The sequence below is a fragment of the Mustela nigripes genome, chromosome 1 (assembly GCF_022355385.1).
Source record: "Mustela nigripes isolate SB6536 chromosome 1, MUSNIG.SB6536, whole genome shotgun sequence".
Taxonomy (NCBI): Eukaryota; Metazoa; Chordata; class Mammalia; order Carnivora; family Mustelidae; genus Mustela; species Mustela nigripes.
In genome coordinates, this window is record NC_081557.1 from 534,682 (window position 1) to 549,575 (window position 14,894).

A 14,894-nucleotide genomic window follows, 5' to 3' on the forward strand; every position below is an offset into this window, starting at 1 on the left:
GGGCTGCGGCGCGGGGGACCGGGGCAGGTGTGCGGGGCCGCCGCCGGGGCGGAGCGGAGCGGCGCGCCCGGCTGCCACCGCGGGGCCGGGGCCGGGGCCGGGGCCGGGGCCCGGGCGGGATGCGGCGTTCCGGGGCGGTGGGCGCGGGGCGCTGAGCCCGGCGGCGGCCCCGGCGCGATGCGCCGCTCGAGCACGGACGAGTCCACGTACCGGCGCAGCCCGTCGCCGGAGGGCAAGGAGCCGGGCTTCGCGCGCGGCGGCCCCTTCCGGCGCTATAGCAGCCTGTACGGGCGCGCGGGCGCGGGGGACGCCGCGGACGGCGGGGACGGCGGCCCCTTCTTCGGCCTGCACGCCAGCCCCGGCCCCAAGGCGGCCCAGGCGCGCTACACGTCGCCCAAGGGCAACAAGTACGTGGTCTTCTACCTGGACCTCTCCTTCATCTTCCTCCTAGAGTTGAAGCGCTGCGGCATGGCGCGCGGCTGCCTCCAGGGCGTCAAGTTCCTCATGTTCGCCTTCAACCTGCTCTTCTGGGTGAGTGGCGGGGCCCGGGGGCGAGCCGGAGTCGCTGCTGCAGCGGGGCTGCGGGGCGAGGCGCCGGGACGCAGACGGGCCGGCCTGGGCGCGCAGGGTCGCGGCTCCGGCCCGGGGGGCCAGGGCTGGAGCGGCCGCGGCGGCCGGGGGCGGGTGTCCGGTCCCGCGAGGCTCTGCGGTCGGGGCCGCTGCCCGCGTTCTGTCCCCTCTCCTGAGACCGGACGTGTCCCGCACCTGCGCGCGGGACGGCAGGGCGCCCGCATTCCAACGCTGGTCGTGGCCGGCGGGGCGCTGGGGCTGACGCCTCCCCTCCCGTCCCAGCGCCCAGCGGGCGTCCTGTCTTCGACCCACACACCCCCTCCCCGTCCTCAGTGGACTGACCGAGTAGGCCCAAGGACCGGGGTTCGCCAGGGGCTGTTGGGGGTCAGGTGGACCCGTCCATCGTCTGGAGGCCGTGGGAAGGGAGTGGGCAGCGTGAGTTCTCGGGCTGGGCCTCCCACCGGGCAGGATGGTGGGCCACCAAGTGTGCTAGGGACGCGTCTGGCGTCTCTGCTGGCTCCTCGTCCTGCATGGTGTGTGTGTGTGTGTGTTGGGGTGGGGGGGCTCCCATAACTGCAGAGGCGCAGCAGGCCCTCCTGTGGCCTTGGCTCTCCTGAGCAGGTTGGAACAGGCCTGGCTGGGCTGCGGGAGGCTGGGAGCAGAGAGGATGCCGAGGTCACTCCCTCCTCCTTCCGGAGCAGAGAGTCAGGGGGTGTGGCGCGGGCTCTGGACCCCCAGGAGGAGGTTGAGCTTTGCACACTCATCTTCAGGCCGGATGCCCAGAAACCGGGGTCCCCCTCGGCCCCTTCCTCCTTCCTCAGGCTGTGCTTTTCTCTTCCCAGCTTGTGGTGGTTGGAGTCGGGGGTCCCCGGGAGGGGCGGCCAGCCTGGGCTGCCCTTCGGTGTGACCCAAGGGGGCTCCTGGCCCAGGTGCCAGCTTCCAGAGGCGGTCACCCCAAGAGTTTGTTCTCCACAAGAGACTCCTGGCAGGGGTGAGGCACCGGCCCGGAGCGAAGCACCGTGAGGTCAGGAGCCAGCAGCGGGGGTGGGTGGCAGCTGGGCCCTCGGCCAGGACTGGGGTGAGCATCTTCTGTTGGGGGGATGTTGACGAGATACAGTGGGTGCCAGTGTGGTGGGTACCGAGCAGCTGGCAGAGTTGGCATGTCCCCGTGGGTGACCGCATCTGATAGTGGTGGTTGTCACAGATCTTGGGGTGGAGGGGGGTGGTGGGTGTGCAGGAGAGTCAGGTCCCAGGAGGTGGGCAAGACTTGCCTCTTCCCTCGTCTGCCTTCCTCAGTGATCTGGGGAGCTGCCTGCAGGCAGAGGCCCCTCCAGGGCCCAGCCCCCCCTGCCACGGGCCCAGGCTGAGCTGTCTTTGCCCTGTGAAGCCTGAGGAGCAGCCGACCAGTGGCAGAACAGACACACTCTGCCAGTGTCTGCGATGGGTCAGAAACCCCTTTGGGCTCCCCTCCTGGGCAGGACAGTCCGTTTCCCTTTTATTTCACAATTCTGCCTCCCTGCAAAGCCAGCTGGCCCCCTGCTGCTTACCTGGGCCTGTCCTTGCCCCAGCGTGGTGCCCAGCCGGGATCTGAGACACGGAGGTCAGAGAGGGCATGGGGCCTGCCCACAGCCTGTGGGAACCCCCCGCGAGGTGTGGTACAAATGGTCGGGAGGCTGAGTCCCTGTGCCGGTGAGCCTGCGGGTGGTGGGGACAGAGGCTACAGCACCCTTCCCTGGGCCTCAGCTTCTTTGCTACCTGGGGGTGCTGGCCCCCCACCCCATTTCCCACTGTCACTGGGAGACCTCTGAGTGTCATGCCTTAGTCTCCCCTGGAGCTAACTGTAGGGTCAGGGCCGCGGTTGTGGGTGGAGAGTCCCCGAGGGCTGGACCTCCAGACACTCACCTGTGTCAGTCCCTCTGACCCCCGCCCTGCAGGGCCAGGCCAGGGGCGAGGCCATCCTCTGCGGCTGGGGTGGGGGGAATTGTGTCTGAGTGGGCAGCCATGCCTGTCCTGGGTGTGGCTCCAGAGGGAGTGGGTGCCCAGGGCCCTGGGGGGGTCAGGAGTCCAGGCCGCAGGTGCAGATGGGGCCAGGGGATCAGGAAGGTGAGCCCCAGGGTACCGGCCCTCATACCTGTTTAGAGGTGAAGGTGCAATGAGTTCTCTAAGTTTGTCTCCTCCTCACTTTGGCTCTCCTGTCCAAGCCCCGCCCGGCACCCCTTTCCCTCAGGGCCTCGATCCTGCTGGAGGTAGAATCCCGCAAGGCCGGCACATTGACCCCTTGAGGCATCCGCCTGCCTGTTTCCTCCGGCCGTCCCGTCCACACACCACCTGCTCCCCAGGCTGTCGGGTGGCCCTGGCCGAGGTCACAGCTCCCGACTCGGCCTGGAGGGGCAGGAAGGGGGAAGGGCTCAGCCCATAATCGACTCTGACTCAGGTGCCCCATTTGACGGGTTTTCCTGGGGCTCCTGCTGGGTTGGGCAGGACTGAGGGTTCCAGCCGTGGGTCCTTGCCGGGCAGGCAGGAGTCATCACCTCGCTGTCCGGGGCCTCAGCCGCCTGGTCCTGTGTGGATGGGCTAGATCACAGGCTCCTCTCAGCGAAGGAAACAGGCCTGCCTCTTGTCCCCAGTGCTGCAGCCGGGGTGACCTGAGCCGGGGGAGCCGGCACCCCCCGGAGGAGGAGAGGGGCCGAGGCGCTGGTGACGGGGGCCCCTCAGAGTTCAGAGCCAGCGGACCCCCAGATGCTCTCCGGCCTTCCCCTAGCAGGTGGCGCCCTTGCTGGCAGCAGACGGCTCCAGCAGGGACGTGCTGGCCCTCCTCGGAGGCCTGCATGTGTATCGGGCACCTTCGGGCCACGGTCCCCATGATGGGGGCAGGGGTGTCTCCTGGGAGCCCTATCCTGGCAAAGAGGGCCTTGTTCGGTACGTGGGAACATGGGGGTGCTGGGCGCGGGGTGAGGGTTTGGGGCCGTTTGGGCCCCCACGGTGACAGAGGGGGAGGGGGAGGCCCAGGGTGGGGAGAGGGGGAGGTCGTGCCCTCCTGGCCTCGCCTGCTCTGGGGCAGACTGCTCAGGGCTTCCCCAGGGGCAGTGTCCGTGCCCCAAGGGGTCCAGGTGTGGGGGGCGCCTGGGAGAGGAGGGTCTGAGCCCAGCAGGGCCAGGGTGCTTGGGTGTGTCCTCTGAGCAGGTGCCCGGCTCCTCCCAGATTCAGATCAGCCAAGCTGAGGGCCCGCCTTCCTGCTGCTTCCCCGGCGGCCGTCCCTCCCGGCCCCCTTCCCACCTCTGGGCTGCTCCCCACTCTGCGGGCAGGGTCCCCTCTGCAGGGCTGGGGCGGGGGTTGGAGCTGCGCTTGCCTTTTCCTGCTGCCCAGGCCACCGTAGGGCTCTGGCGGAGTGCCGCCTCCTCGGGGACTCCCTTGCCCCAGCCGCGCCCCAGGTGATGCGCTGCAGATGACGTCCAAGTGGGCAGCCTGGCCTGCTGTCCCTGGCCCTTGGGCAAGACCCCTGAGACTGGCGGGGGAGGGGACACCCGCTGGCAGAGGGCCCGTCGGGCCGGGCTCCGTGACCCCCCCAGGTCCCCCCTGCAGTTGGGAAGTCCCGGGGCAGGGGCCTGCGAGCGTCTCAGACCTGGTGGCTCCTCTTGGCCGTGGCCTCCTGATGGTGCTGGGCAGGTCCCCATGTCCGGCTGCCACGGGGTGAGGCAGGGGGTTTCTGCTGCCCACAGGGAGGGTTCTGTGATGGGATCGGGTCTGCAGGGCCCTGGGGAGCAGGTCCTGGGGTTGGGGTGCTTGGCTGGTCCAGTCAAGGCTCAGAACACTCTCCTCCTTGGGGCCGGCCGCTGGCCGACGGGGCGGAGGGGGCTTCTGGGGCCTGGGGATGTCCGTCTGCTCTGCGGTGGCAGTCTGGGTCTCTGGGTCCAGCTCTGCGACAGGGCCCTCCTGCCCGCGGCGTGGGTGGCAGGCAGCAGACACAGCCCGCTTCTGACTTTCGGAGCAGCGGCGTCGATGCTGGGACCAGGGGTTAGGCATGTCTGCGGCCGGGTTGGTAGCTCCCTGATAGGTTGGGGGCGGCAGCGGTCTGTCAGGGGCCCCAGTGGCTCTGGCTCGACCCCGGGTGGTTGTCGGGCCTGTCTCCCCTCCCCCCATGACCCCAGTGGGTTTTGTGGAGTCTGGCCTGTTGGAAGGGAGGGTGAGGGGAGAGGCAGGTCGGCCAGGCCTGTCTGGAGAGATCCTTTTAGATCTCAAGCAGGCACGTGTAGGACTCTGTCTGGCGTAGAGGGATGTGGCCGCAGCCCTGAAGGGCCGGAGGGGCCTCGGAAGCCAGGCGGACCGCGTCCCAGCTGCGGCCCCAGACCGGCCTTCGGCCTGTGGTAGGGGCCCCATCTCCCTTCTGGCTGCCGGGAGGACCCGGCCACGGCCTCCCCCTCTCCCTCTCCTCCCCAGCAATGCTGGCCGGGTGTTTGCGTGGAGCCTGACCGGGGCGGGGAGGGGGCGCTGGAACTCACGACCCTGAGATCCAGACATGAGCGGAGAGCAAGAGTTGGGCGCAACCAGCTGAGCCACCCAGGCGCCCCCCCCCCTTTATTGTTATTATTTTTTTTTTAAGAAAGATTTTATTTATTTATTTGAAAGAGGGAGAGTGAGAGAGACAGCATGAGACGGGGGAGAGTCAGAAGGCGACGCAGGGCCCCCACCGAGCAGGGAGCCCGATGCGGGACTCGATCCTGAGACTCCAGGATCATGACCTGAGCCGAAGGCAGTTGCTCAACCAACTGAGCCACCTGGGTGCCCCTCCCCCACCTTTTAAAAAAGTCTTCTTTTAAGTCTTCTCTACTCCCAGTGTGGGGTTCGAACTCCCAGCCCTGAGATCAGTGTCTGATGCTCCACCGGCTGAGCCGGCTGGGCGTCCGTTTGGGGTTCTTAACTGTCCCCTGGATGCCCCTTTGTGGTCCTGGTCCGGTGAGCTCTTCCTTGCCCTGGAGGGTAGACTTGACCTTCCTGAAGCTGCTGCCAGGGCTGTTCTGTTCCCCTGCCCAACCCCCCTGAGGGGACGCCGGCTTCAAGGCCTGCAGCCACTGGGGCTGCTCTCCTCGGGCCTGGGCCTTGCGGCTGACGACGGCGCAGGGGCTGACGCATAGGAACAGCGGCCTGTTGGGTTGTTTTCCAGTGAAGGGCCGGACGCGTAGCCACCAGTGACAATATCCACTGTCAGCCCAGAGGTACCTACCTCGAGCCCCTTGGCTCAGTCTCCCTGACTCCTGCCTTGGGGCAGCTGCACACCTGGGTTCTGGCTCGGTGACGCGTCCCGCAGTTCCTAACGTGTACGGATGGGCCCCCTCGTGGTTCTTCTTGGCTGGGAGGGGCCAACCACCTTGCCGTGCCCCAGGGCTGTGCTGGCTGCCAGGAGAGGGGCTTCTGGGCACAGGCTGGGCCCCTGCGGGCACCTGGCCCTCCACCGTGTTCCAAGAACATGGCCAGCTGTCCTGCCGTCTGCTGTCCTGCCGTCTGCGGGCCGGAGGGGCCGTGGCAGAGGGCCATCTGACACCTGCCCCTGCCCCGGGCCTGGGGGCGGGGCTGGCGCCTCAGACTTGTGGTCCGTCCACCCGGCCAGACTGGAAAATGCGAGCAGGCTGGACAGCAGGAAGGAGGGGGGGCCCGAGCCGGCGCAGGCCTGGAGCTGGTGACGGGGAGGCCAGGAGATGAGGCTCCAGGGGCGTGGGAGGGCGTGGGTGGGGGACCCACCAGGAGGCCTGGGCCCCCCTCTCAAGCTGTCATGGGCTTTTGCGTGGCTGGGGAGGGGAGCCCCGCCTGCGCCCCAAGCCATGGGAGAGCCGGGCTGGACGTCCATGGGGTTCGCGTGGGGTCCCAGCCTCCCAGGGACCTCAGCCCCACTTAGCCTGTGTTTGATGTTCTCTGTCTGAGACTAACGGGCTTTGTTTTTCTTCCTGCACTTGGAGGCTGTAATTCTCCTGCCAAAATGTTTTAAAAGCTGCATACACAGAAACATTTTCAAAATTATAGGTAGTTTTATTAACTGTGTGTGCGTTTTGTTAGTGTATGTGTCTGAGCGTTTAGCGACTGTTTTCTGCAAACATGCTTGAACACAGAGGGCCTTGGGGCTTGTGGCCACGGCAGGTCACAGGGCAGCGCATCTGTGACACAAGCCTGCGTCTGCCACTGATGGTGAGGGGTGCCCGCGGCGGCATGGCGTGTGACGTGGTGGCAGTGAGGGGGGTGTGTGTCCCAGTGTGGGTCTCTCCTGCCGTCGCAGGGTGGAGGTGGGACGTCGTGTGCAGACTTAGTTATGGAAATCCATTTCTCCCGCTGCTGGGGGTGAGGAGTTCCCTCCTGGGTTCCACGGAGACCCGGGCCGGTCCCCACCCCCACAGCTGCTCTGCTCCCCGTGTCCTCCTCTTGTCCTTCCTTCTGTGGGTCCCCATGGGGCGAGGGAGCTCAGACGGGCGCATTTTCTGCTGACAGGAGCTGTCTGCCGACGTCCTTGAAGGCGGGCACTTGGGCTTGTAAAGAAGGAGTAATTCCTCTGCTCAGGAACCTGCTGCAGGAGGCAGTCCCCCTGCCTCCCACTGAGGCCCCACTCCTGGGGGCTCAGCCCAGAGACATGATGTGCTCCGTGGGGGCTTGTGGTTCAGTGGGGGACAAGCTGACGTGAGGCCCGGGCATGGTGGCCGGTTACTGTGTCCTGCTTCATGGGGGGGTGGGCCACGTTCACACCCGCCCTGACCCAGTTCCCTCCCTGCTCCCCAGCCACAGTGTCCCTTCTGTGCACAGTACCCGACTGGGCAACCCCAGCTTCAACCTTGCCTTGGGGCTTTGGAGATCCTGGAGGCAGTAGCTATGCTAGGGACACGGTGCTGGGTGTCCCTGCAGGCATGGGGGAGGGGCATAGCTCCAGAAAAGCCCCCGGCTCCATTTCTCATCTGTAGGTTGGGTGGGAGGACCGAATGAGCCGGAGCCTGTCCCAGCCTCCTGTGCGCCACGGTGCTGAGCGGTGCCTCGCACAGGCAGGGGTGGGGTGCCCAGAAGCGCTGGGTGTCCCCTGGACAGCCTCGCCCGGGGTCAGCACCTTGGACAGTGCCAGCGCCCCTCCATCCCCGCAGGCGCACCCACACCTCCAGGACTGCCCTGGGGCGGTGCCCACGCCCAGACCTGCCATGAAGACCTCTCCTGTCTCTGTCCCCCCAACACTGGGCATCTGGCGCCTTGCGCTGGGTGCTCACCGAGGGCACCGAGGCAGTCTGAACCCCTCCTCTGGGTGGGTCTCCCCACTGTGGGAGCAGTCATCTGGGCAGTCCCCCCACTCCGGGCTCCTGGCCCCTGGTCACGGCCCTGAGTTTGATCAGTGCACCACTGACCACCTCTCAGGGGGCCGGCCACTGGCAGAGGCTCTGTCACCGTCCATCGTGGGCCCTCTGGGGACCTCCAGGGCCATGTGGTCAGTGCCAGGGGCAGGCCAGGATCCTCTGACCCACCAGGGTCCCCCAAAACTGCTACCCTGCCCCCTCCCTGCGTCTCGCCTGAGCTGCGGACCCCCACCCTCCTCTGGGGAGGGGCCTCAAATAGGCAGAACAACCCCTGCTTCCGGACCCTGCCCTGAGCCAGCAGCATTCAGCAGAGGGATTGTTTAGAACTTGTAGACCGAAGGGACGCCTGGGTGGCTCAGTGGGTTAAGCAGCTGCCTTCGGCTCAGGTCATGATCCCAGCATCCTGGGATCGAGTCCCACGTCGGGCTCCTTGCTCCGCAGGGAGCCTGCTTCTCCGTCTGACTCTGCAAGAACTTGTAGACCGAAGTTCTTGCTTTTGTGGAAGGTGCAGACCGGGGCGGGACGCCAGAGAGGACCCGCATGTTCACCCTGGGCTGCTGGACCCCCACACTGGCTGGTGGTGGGCATGTCAGCCGGAGGCTCTCCTGCCTCGCTCAGCCCTTGGCAAGGCCCAGAGGGATCCCAGATGCCCACACCCAGGGAGCCGTGGCCCCTGCTCTTGGTCTGAGAGCCGCATGCCCCCTACCCCCACAATTGCAGTCTCCTGCCCGCCTGGCTGAGAGCACGGCGTGCATACTCCCCAGAGACTCCAGGACCACCGAGTGGTGCCCCGCCGCCACCCCAGGGCCAGGCTGACCTGGTGATGGGGGAAGGGGTGAGGATGTGCCCATGAGAAGGTGAGGCCTCCTTGGGCAGGGGCCTCAGAGCCGGTGGAGCCTGCAGAGTCATGGGGTCCCTGTTGGGCTTGGGGAGCCCATCCGGTTGCTGGGGAGGCGTTGTGTGTGGACGAACCGGCTGCCCTTGGCTCTGCCTCTGACTCACTGGGCACGAGACCCACTTCCCAGCCTCAGTTCCCTGGTCTGGGAAATCGGGTGGGAGTCTGGCCTTCTAGGCTCAGGAAACTTTTGTGGGGTGAGGCAGGGCTTGTGGTCCTGGGCGGCTGCGGTATACCCTGGAGTCTGTGAGCTAGCCTGTTCTGGGCATGCGGGGGGGATCGCACCTAGGGGGCCCTGGGGGCTGAGGCCAGGGGGGCCCCCCCAGATGTTGAGGAGTGGGGAGGGGTCCCCAGGCAGGGCCGCTGGCTTTCCCCAGAGCCCAGCAGGCATTAGTCACCAAGTGGTCTCACTGAAGCCCAGGTTTTGGGGGACCAGGAGCGGGTCCGTGTTCATGGGGCTTACCTGGAATACAGTCTCCTCTTTGTTTCTGAGACCACCCAGAGCCCCGGCGCACCCCTGCTCCCCCAAGGCTGGGTGTCCCCGTCACCAGGAGAGGCTGACGCTCTGGCTTCTTCACTGCTTTGCCTTCTCCCCTTCTTCCTCTCATTTCAATGTTTTTTTTTTTTTTTTTTTAAGATTTTATTTATTTAATCTGACAGAGAGGCAGCGAGAGAGGGAACACAAACAGGGGGAGCGGGAGAGGGCGAAGCAGGCTTCCCACAGAGCAGGGAGCCCCATGCAGGGCTGGATCTCAGGAGCCTGTGATCATGACCTGAGCCTAAGGCAGATGCTTAACCCACTGAGCCCCCCAGGTGTCCCTTCAATTGTGTCTGTAATAAGGAGCGACTATGAAATTCAGAAGCAGTCCCGGTGGTTGAAAGGGAGGGGCAGTGAGTGCCAGGGAGGGGTTCTCTGCTCCATCCTGTGCTGGCGTCCATGCCGGGGCCTGGTGCGTGTTCTGGGCCTTGCACTTAGAAATGGACAGCGGGGGATGCTGGGGGCCCACTGGGATTACGGCCGCCCACTGGGAGGTGGTTTTAGGAAAGAGGGGAGTGTGTGGTCCAGCAGGGTCTCCAGGCGTCATGTCCCTGACTGCTCAGGTCCAGAGAGGCTGTGGGGTAGGTGCAGGCCAGGACCTGGGCCAGAGGGGTATGCTTCCTAGAGGGGTGGTGTTTGGGGGGCCTTAGGGCCCCTTGCCCAGGCTGCTTCACTGTGTCCCTGGGACAGGGTCAGGCACCCCATTTGTGACCTGAATGGAGAGTGTCCTCAGACCATCTGCTTCCCACTGCCAGAGGTGGCGGACCTTGGAGTCCCCATTCCTGTGACTGTGGGGGGACCGGCCGGGAGGGCTGGCTGGCCCTGGAAGGTCGGCAGGGTGGGCCTGTGGGATGCCACTCTGGGTGACCACTGGGGTCTGGTGCAGCCTGCCCTGGGCTGTGGATGGTGGTTTCACGGCCCTCTCTTCCCCCTGGCGGTCCCAGCTGGGAGGCTGTGGCATCCTCGGCGTCGGCATCTGGCTGGCGGCCACGCAGGGGAACTTCGCCACCCTGTCCCCCTCCTTCCCGTCCCTGTCGGCCGCCAACCTGCTTATCGTCACCGGCACCTTCATCATGGCCATCGGCTTCGTGGGCTGCATCGGAGCCATCAAGGAGAACAAGTGCCTCTTGCTCACCGTGAGTGCCCCCCGCACGCGGGCGCCGGCTCTGGGCCCCGCTCCCTACCAGTGCTGACCCCGCAGGACCGGTCCCTGGGGACCTTGCTGGGCCGGGGGCGGGGGCTTGGTTGCTGGGGGTGCTGCTCGGTCGGGGTTTAGTGGAAGCCCCCCCCGACAGGACAGAGCCCCCCGCCATGTGCCCACGAGTGCCAGGCGGGGCCCCCTCCGGCCTACATCGGGCCTGTTTGCTCGGAGACCACCCTTCCAGGGAGCCTCTGCCCAGCTCCTGTCCCAGGACCCCGCTGAGAGGCTCGAGTCCCCTCCTGTGCGGTGGAGACAGATTCCCAGGCAGGCTGTGGTTCCCCGTCTTCAGGAGCATTATACCGGGGCGGAGAGGGGCCAGGCTCGGCCTCCTGCAGCTTGATCTTGTCGGCCGAGCCCTTGCCCAGGGTGGGGCCTCGGAGGGCCTGTCCCCCAATCTGTGCAGCTGTCCTGGGTGTTCAGCTGGTTCCACAGGCTGCCATCAGCGCCTGGGGCTCTGATCCCTTGGAGCAGAGGGTGGGGGTGTGGCTGGGTCCCCAGCTGCCCCGGGGCAGGAGGCTGCGCTGTGGGTGGGGGGCCCAACCCCAGCCTGCCCTGCAGGGTGACCTGAAGTCCAGAGTGCAGGGCCTGCTGGGGGCACTGGGGGCCCGCACTGAGGGAAGGCCAGATTGGGGATCCCGGGGGAGGACAGGGCTCGCTCCCTGCAGCCCGTCCCCTTCCTGTCTGCAGGAAAGGCAGGGTGGACGCAGGCTGTCTCTGCTGCCCCGCGGGCGTGAGGCTCTGGGGTGCTCACGGGGCGGTGCGGGGGGATGACTGCCACCCAGCAGGCAAGGTTTGTGAGGCCAGGTGGGGCTTTGCTCCTGGTGGCTGTCCCCTCCCCTCGGTCTTTCCTGAGGGGCTGCTGACCTCCCCTGGCTGCTCTGAAGGCTGTAACCGGCATGGTTCAGGGTCTTTTTTTTTTTTTTTTTAAGATTTTATTTATTTATTTGACAGACAGATCACAAGCAGGCAGAGAGGCAGGCAGAGAGAGGGGGGATGCAGGCTCCCTGCCGAGCAGAGAGCCCGATGCGGGGCTCGATCCCAGGACCCTGAGATCACGACCTGAGCCGAAGGCAGAGGCTTAACCCACTGAGCCCCCAGGCTCCCCGGTTCAGGGTCTTTGTGGTCCGACCTTCTCCCTGCCCACCACAGGGGCACAGGCACAAAGCACACACGTGTGCTGGCAGGGGTGAGACTTGTGCTTCTGAGGTTGGTTGAGCAAGAGAAGGGCCCTCGCTCCAGAGTGGGCAGGAGCCCACGGGAGGTGGGGCAGCAGGAGGGGCTCTGCTGGTCTCTGGGGACCCGACACCGTGGGGGAGGTTCCTGTAGCGCGGGGGGGGGGGGGGGTGTCTCTCTGCATTTGCGGCCCCACCCTTGGGAGGCTGCCCGAGCTGGGGGCGGGGGCAGCTAGGGGCCAGGCAGCCAAGTCACCACGGTCGGGTCCCCTGTGCAGTTCTTCGTGATGCTGCTGCTGGTGTTCCTGCTGGAGGCCACCATCACCATCTTGTTCTTCGCCTACACTGACAAGGTTCGCCCACCCCTGCCCTCCCCAGCTTTGGGGGCGGGGGCTCTGATCTCACCAGCCAGCTAGGGCCACAGCACTGTGGGTGACAAGGGTGCGGGCAGGGCTGGGAATGGCAGTCACAAGCTCCACACTTGGTGCGAGTGGACAAAAGCCCCTGCCATCCACGCACTGGGGGAAGCGGCTTTAACCGCAGCCACCAGAGGCCGGGCCTGGAGGCTTGGGGAGGTTTCTGGCCCTCCAGGAAATGGGGGACAGGGGAGCAGTGCTGTGGTCTGGCTGTGCCGAGCTCCTGCTGTCCTGGGCTGCTCGTCTGCCGGGCGGGGAGAATCCCCCATCCCCAGGTCCTTAACCACCTATTTACTTACTGATGGCTCGTGGCGTGTGCTTCCTGTCCCCGGCTGTGCCCCACCTGCTCCTTCCTCTGCCCGCTGGGCGCTCTCGCTGGGCTCCTGGGTCCCTCTGGCGTCCTCCCACCGGTGCACTTTCTGGCGCCGGACGACCCCCAGACCTAGCTTGGCCTCTCCTTCCCCAGGCCTGGAACCAGCCCCTCCTCCGGGAGCCCCGGTTCCCTCGCTGGACGACGGTCTGGGGAACCGAGTTGCGGGGGCCGGTGTGCTCATCGCCACTGGGGCGTCGTAGCTTCCGGGCCCCTTGGCGGAGGGACGGAGTCGGGCGTGCTCACAACCTGCGTGTACAGACCGGTCGGTGTTTCCGTCCGTGTCCGTCTGTCTCTGTACGGGCAGCTGAGGCGGCAGACTCTGGTGCCAGCTGCTGTTCAGCACCACAGAGGGCCCAGGCATGGGGGCTTCCAGGAGGAGGGGACTCCAAGGAGGGAGACAGTGGGCACAGGTGCCTGTGGGGTCTGGATGAGGGAGGTGGGGCTGGCTGTGGGGGGGGGGGGGTGTCCTGCTGACCTCACTGCACCTGCAGATCGACAGGTACGCCCAGCAGGACCTAAAGAAGGGTCTGCACCTGTACGGGACCCCAGGCAACGTGGGCCTCACCAACGCCTGGAGCATCATCCAGACCGACGTGAGTGCGTGCGGAGGGGATGGGGGTGTGTCCGGTAGGGGACGCGGACCCCCCCCACCATCCCAGCCCCTGCACCTGTCCACAGTTTCGCTGCTGTGGGGTCTCCAACTACACCGACTGGTTCGAGGTCTACAACGCCACCCGCGTGCCCGACTCCTGCTGCCTGGAGTTCAGTGAGAGCTGTGGCCTTCACGCACCTGGCACCTGGTGGAAGGCGGTGAGCCCCTCCCCTCCCCAGGCATCCTGGCCCCAGGGGAACCCGGGGTGGGGAGGAGGGCCAGCCTCGCGGCCCCTGTGACACACACCCTTCCTCCAGCCCTGTTATGAGACCGTGAAGATGTGGCTCCAGGAGAACCTTCTGGCTGTGGGTATCTTTGGGCTGTGCACGGCACTGGTACAGGTACGCTGGCCGGGTCCTGCCTCAGGAGCCACCTGGACTTACCCCGGTCTCTGACCTCACAGCTTAGCTCACCAGCACCCGGGGGGAGGGGCCTCGAGCCCCCATGGCTGCGCAGAGGTGGGGTTTGAGGTATAGTTGGAGCCTACTCCACAGGGAGGTGGCCTTTGACGGATCAGGGACTGGTAGGCCAGCCTGTTCCTGTGGCCTAAGCCTGGCAGCTGTGGTGGGTGAGTCACGGGATGGCCCAGCCAGTACCGAGCAAGGGTGGGCATTCCAGGGCCTGGTGCCGGAGCCGGGCTTCCTGCCCCCGTGGAAGCCTGGAGCGTTAGACCCTGCAGAGGCTGGAGGGCAGCGGTCAGCAAACCCGGACCTCGGGCAGCCCTGTTCCTGGGGGGCAGTGGTAGGCGGGTCCCAGCCAGACCACACACGGTCAGAGGTGACCCCAGGCGGAGGATGTGCAGGGGAGGGAGGGAGGGGGCACGGAGCCAACGGGCCCTGCAGCCACCAGCAGAACCACAGCAGCCACACTGCAGTCAAATGCTCTACCACTGAGCTATACCCCCATCACAGCAGCCACACTGAAAGGCGGGTCTGGGGGCTGAGCCCTAGGAGTCCCCAGCGTGACCCCTAGGCTAAGGCTTGGGGATGTGGCTGGGGGAACCCGAACTGCCAGGGTTGGGGGAGGCATCCCTGGGGAAGTGGGGTACGGGCCATCCAGGGAGGAAGCTGTGGGGTGGGGTCTGGGGCAGGACCCCCTGTGCCTGTGGTCTCCGGGAGCAGTCCTGCCCAGCCCCCTTGTGTCTCTGCAGATCCTGGGTCTGACCTTCGCTATGACCATGTACTGTCAGGTGGTGAAGGCGGACACCTACTGTGCGTAGGGTGCCCGCTGCCTGCCTCCCCTGCCTCGCTGCCAAAGGACACGGCCCACTGGGAGATGCCCGCTCCTGCTGCGGGACTTAGCACCAACCCTGCCCCCCCGCAACCGCCCCCCCCAGACCCTCAGCCAGCTGGGTGAGCCCCGTGCTGGAGGCGGGAGGGGCTTCTGGCACATTTCAGGTCCGGGTACTCTCCTGAGCAGCGTCTGCCCCTGCTCTGCCCCCCTGGCCGGTGTCATTCACGAGTGGGGATGGGGGTGGAGGGCTGACCGCTGGTCCTGGTGCTCCAGGTGGGGCGGCTGCCCCACCACCCACATTCCACAGCGGAGCCTGGCAGGCTCTGGTGCATCTTAATAAAGTGTGTGGACAGCCCGCCCCCCCCGCATCTGTTGCTGCCTGACCCCCAGGGACGTGCCCAGCGCCTGGGGTGGGGTTCCTGCACATGCGTGGGGGCAGCCCCCACCCCGCCGGGGAAATCTGTTGGTGGTGCAGAGGTGTCTCAGGACGGCCCTGGGCCTCCCTCCCCATCTAGCCCCAAGGCCTTG

General features: G+C 66.4%; 1 protein-coding gene across 9 annotated transcripts in view; it reads left to right on the forward strand.

The window, feature by feature from the left end:
• The window catches only part of TSPAN4 (tetraspanin 4), a 22,635-nt gene extending 7,914 nt beyond the window's left edge, over positions 1-14,721 (forward strand). For 4 of the 9 annotated variants that reach the window (XM_059398072.1, XM_059398052.1, XM_059398062.1 and 1 more), the window contains 7 exons: positions 452-531; positions 10,264-10,455; positions 11,971-12,045; positions 12,973-13,074; positions 13,160-13,291; positions 13,391-13,474; positions 14,284-14,721. In XM_059398072.1, coding sequence (XP_059254055.1) covers positions 469-531; positions 10,264-10,455; positions 11,971-12,045; positions 12,973-13,074; positions 13,160-13,291; positions 13,391-13,474; positions 14,284-14,352 — 717 coding nt within the window. In that variant the 5' untranslated portion in view covers positions 452-468 and the 3' untranslated portion in view covers positions 14,353-14,721. Of the gene's footprint in view, positions 1-127; positions 532-1,292; positions 1,649-3,470; positions 3,490-9,707; positions 9,901-10,263; positions 10,456-11,970; positions 12,046-12,972; positions 13,075-13,159; positions 13,292-13,390; positions 13,475-14,283 lie in introns of those variants that run through there. The other 5 variants (XM_059398031.1, XM_059398097.1, XM_059398087.1 and 2 more) reach the window with 5 other exon arrangements.
• Positions 14,722-14,894: the final 173 nt, after the last annotated feature.